The sequence below is a fragment of the Antrostomus carolinensis genome, unplaced genomic scaffold, assembly GCF_000700745.2.
Source record: "Antrostomus carolinensis isolate BGI_N321 unplaced genomic scaffold, ASM70074v2 scaffold47955, whole genome shotgun sequence".
NCBI classification, from domain to species: domain Eukaryota; kingdom Metazoa; phylum Chordata; class Aves; order Caprimulgiformes; family Caprimulgidae; genus Antrostomus; species Antrostomus carolinensis.
The window spans coordinates 301-4,062 of NW_010319307.1; the positions used below are offsets into that span (position 1 = coordinate 301).

A 3,762-nucleotide genomic window follows, 5' to 3' on the forward strand; every position below is an offset into this window, starting at 1 on the left:
TTCCCCTGGCCGTTCCTGAAGGTGCTGCCCCTGCCCTGGCTCGGTTCTGAGAAGCAGGCTGGGCCGTTACAGGCAGGTGGAGGTGAGGAGCAGTGCTGGGTGCCAAGGCCAGGGGCACTCTAGGGGGGGGAGGTCACTCCTGTCGGAGCTGTGCGGGGCCCAGGGCACCGTGGGAAGTGCCTTTGGGGGAGACAAACCTTTGGCGTCTTCTTGAGGAGACTCACCCTGGCGTGGGGCTGTTCTTAGCGAGGTGGCAGGAAAATGTCTCCGAGGTGAGAGAGCAAGCGCTCGCCAGGGATACAGAACTGGACAGAGCAAAAAGTCAAGATTTTGCATTCCAACTATCTATAGGAAATAGGGTTTTTTTATTATTTCAAGTTTTCATAAAAATCCATAATTATTGAAATCAAAGTTACAGAAGAAAGTTCGTAACTTTTTATTGATTTTTATTTCCTTTTTCTTTCTTCTCCCCCCACCCCCCACGTTGTTTTTTCCCCTCTGAGAGTTATATCTGACACCAGAGTCCATCAGACAAAGTCCTTACAAACACAGGAGTCCTGAAGACATGGGCTGAATGTTTTCCTGGTATAAAGAAGAAGAGGAGGAGAAAGAGGTGGTGACAGTGCGGGTGCAGTGGGCTTGGACAGGGGTGGAGGATGTGGTGGAAGGAGAGAGGTCGGTATGTTTGTAGCAATGTTTGTTTTTTAATTATTTTTTTAATTTGTCTATTTGTTCTTTTTTTTTAAAAAAAACCCCAAACAAACCACCATTATTATCTGCAAATTGTTGCCTCGTTAAATCATTTTCATGTTGAACTTGCGCGGCGCATCGGCAGAGCTGATGCCTGCATCGGACTTGCGTGGCACGTACTCGATTTCGATGTTGTGCTTGGTGTTGCCTTTCCCCCGGCTCCACAGGAAGAGAAGCACCAGACAGAAGAGCACGACGCCCAGGAAGGAAATGAAGCCCATGGTGGTGGCGATGATGAGAGTCTTGATGTCAAAGGGGAAAGGCACGGTGGCACGCGTGCTGTTGGCATCGCTCTCATTGGGCTGGTTGGAGATGAACGCGAAGGTCTTGTTGGGCTGGTGGGGCCAGTCCGGGGAGTAGCTGCGCACGTGCAGGTGGGCCAGCATGGTGTCGTTGCCACCCGCATTGCTGGCGATGCATAGGTAGGTGCCGTTGTCCTGGATCTGGGCGTAGCGCACCTCCAGCGTGCCATCAGGGAAGACAGTGAGCCGCCCATTGGTTTTGGTAGAGATGAGGTGCTTCCGGGGAGAGAGCCACATGATGGTGGGGGGCGGGTCCCCATCTGCCCGGCAGACAAAATGGACTGTGTGGCCTTCGTCCACAAAGATCTGCTGAGGTTTGCGGTCCCGTATCCGTGCTCGGCGGCACGTGAAGTAGTTGGGCAGGAGGACATCGGGAAAGTCTTTGAACTCCTTGCCCTGGACGAACTCGGGGGTGGAGCAGGTGGGCTGCTGCTTGTTGAAGTTCAACCTCCATCGCCGTCGGAAAACCCAGAGCAGCCGACAGTCGCAGGCCAAGGGGTTGTTGTCGAGGATGAGCGTCTCCAGGTTGCCCACCGAGTGGAAGGCCGACTCCTCCAGGGTGGTCAGCAAATTCCCCGACACGTTCAGGATGCGCAGGTAATTGAGGCCGCGGAAGGCGAAGGGCTCGACCGTGGTGAGCTGCCCTCCCACCAGCTGGATCTCCTGCAGCCTCAGCAGGTCATGGAGCATGGAGCCCTCGATGGTGACAATGGGGTTGTAGGACAGGTTCAGGAACCGGAGGTAAACCAAGTGCCTCACTGACACATACGGGATGGATGTCAGGTTGCAGTGGGTGATGGACAAGGAGGTCAGGTTCAACCCGTAGAGGCAGTTGGACGTCATAGTATCCAGGTAGGGCCAGTGTGAGATCTCGAGGACCTTGAGCCGGTATAGCCTCTTGAACGAGTAATCCCGGATGGTGTTGATGTTCAGGTGGCGCAGCCGCAGCACGATCAAGCCGTGAAGGTGAGACAGGGCCTCTGTGGGGATGGAGGTCAGGTTGCATTTCTCCAAGGTCAGCTGCTCCAGGCTGTTCAGGCCACTGAAGGCCCGGTGGGAGATATAGACAAGGTCGTTGTCCCCCACCTCCAAAGACTTTAGGTTGTACAAGTCCTGGAACATGTAGTCTAGGAGGATCACTATTTTGTTCTCACTAATGTCTAGCTTGGTAAGGTTGCTGAGTCCGGTAAACACCCCCAAGGGGATCAGCTTGAGTCTGTTACTCCTGAGCCCCAGAGTCCTGAGGTTGAAGAGGTTGTTGAAAGCCCCAGGTTCAATGGCACTGATAATGTTCTCATTTAGCTCCAGCTCCTCCAAGTGAGGGTAGTTGGCAAATTCATCCTGGTTGAGCGTCTTGATGCGGTTCTTGCCCAAGTCCAGCAGCCTGGTCTCGGTCGGGATCCCCTCCGGCACGACCATGAACCGCTTCCGGTGGCACAGGACAGCGCGCTCCTGGGCAGAGCACTCGCAGCGCGGCGGGCAGCCCGTGGCGGAGCCGGACAGGATGGATCCCAGCATCAGGAGGAGAATCGGCTGCCAGCAGGCCAGAATTGGGCTGCGCATACTCGCCTCCCCAGCTACCATCCTATCTCTCACCTGCAGGTAACATGGGGGGAGAGAAAGAGCAAGGTCAACGTGAGCAAACAACGGGCACGACTGCAGCAAAAGGTTTACCAACCTGGTAGAGCTGACGGTAAGGCACCACCGAGGTGGAGCAGAGGTTCTCTTTTTCCAGCTGAAATCCAGCTCTTCAGCTAGAAGCCCATCTCTCCTCCCCACCCCCCAACTTTCCACTTGCTGACTGAACGTGCACAGACTTTGAGTGGAAAGCCTCGAGGAATCTGTGTCAGACAGACCTCGCTTCCTCGGCTTCTTAAAAAAAAAAAAAATTAATACTAAACACATCTATCTACATCCTATTTTAAGCTCCTGAAATTATTCAGTTCCCTGAAGATGGAGCCGGAATATAAAGGCTGCTTTGCAAATGCAGAGGAGCTGAGCGTGGGGTCGAGCATCTGGGGGAGCCCTGCCTGGGGTCGTCAGGGAGCGGGAAGCAACAGTAACAGCTCCGTGGGAGCCAGCACCCTTCCGGCACGCTCCCCCCAGGCTCTGCTGCCTGCCCTGGGAGCCCTCCTGGGGGTTATGGTCTGGCGTGGGCCCTGGCCCATCGGCGGGCGGAAGGGAACGCCCGACTTTGCACTGCCTCTGTTGCATTTATTTCCTTGTTGCTCAAGCTGCTATGAGGAATCAAATCACAGGAATATTGAATATTAGCTGTACAGTGACTCTGGACCATGTCTATCTCTGTTGTTACGTGTATGCTCTGCCTTGCTTCCACTAATGCTACTTCTGGCTGTCGCTGAACATACTCAACACATGACTTCCCTTGGCTCCGTTTGTACCCACCATTGCATATCCTGTGCATGACTGTCCCTGCTCCAGCACTAGCTACGGGTCTGGTATCCATGCTGTGCATTACTTCCACTGCGTCACCATTTCATACAGATAGATAAACCCAAGTACAACTTTTATTCCCCCAAAATTATGCAACATTTCTTTGTAAGAGGGAAGGATGAAAGATGATGGACTGGCCATAAAGATGTCCACCAGCACCATCTCGGAAACCACCAGGCCTTGGCACACCAGGCGCTCTGGCTGGTGTGAGGAACCGCTCCCATGGGTTCCTTCTAGCTCCCTGTCCCCCTCCAGC

The 3,762-nt window shown here is 54.0% G+C and overlaps 1 protein-coding gene across 1 annotated transcript; it reads right to left on the minus strand.

Annotated features, from left to right (window-relative positions):
- Nucleotides 1-328: 328 nt before the first annotated feature.
- On the minus strand, nucleotides 329-2,648 carry LINGO1 (leucine rich repeat and Ig domain containing 1). Its single transcript, XM_010169204.2, has one exon. The coding sequence runs from the start codon at nucleotides 2,634-2,636 to the stop codon at nucleotides 795-797; it is 1,842 nt and encodes a 613-aa protein (XP_010167506.1). The 5' UTR covers nucleotides 2,637-2,648; the 3' UTR covers nucleotides 329-794.
- Nucleotides 2,649-3,762: the final 1,114 nt, after the last annotated feature.

Bases quoted from the DNA above. Each gene is read 5' to 3' on its own strand.
- LINGO1 (XM_010169204.2), bottom strand. From the start codon at position 2,636: ATGGTAGCTGGGGAGGCGAGTATGCGCAGCCCAATTCTGGCCTGCTGG.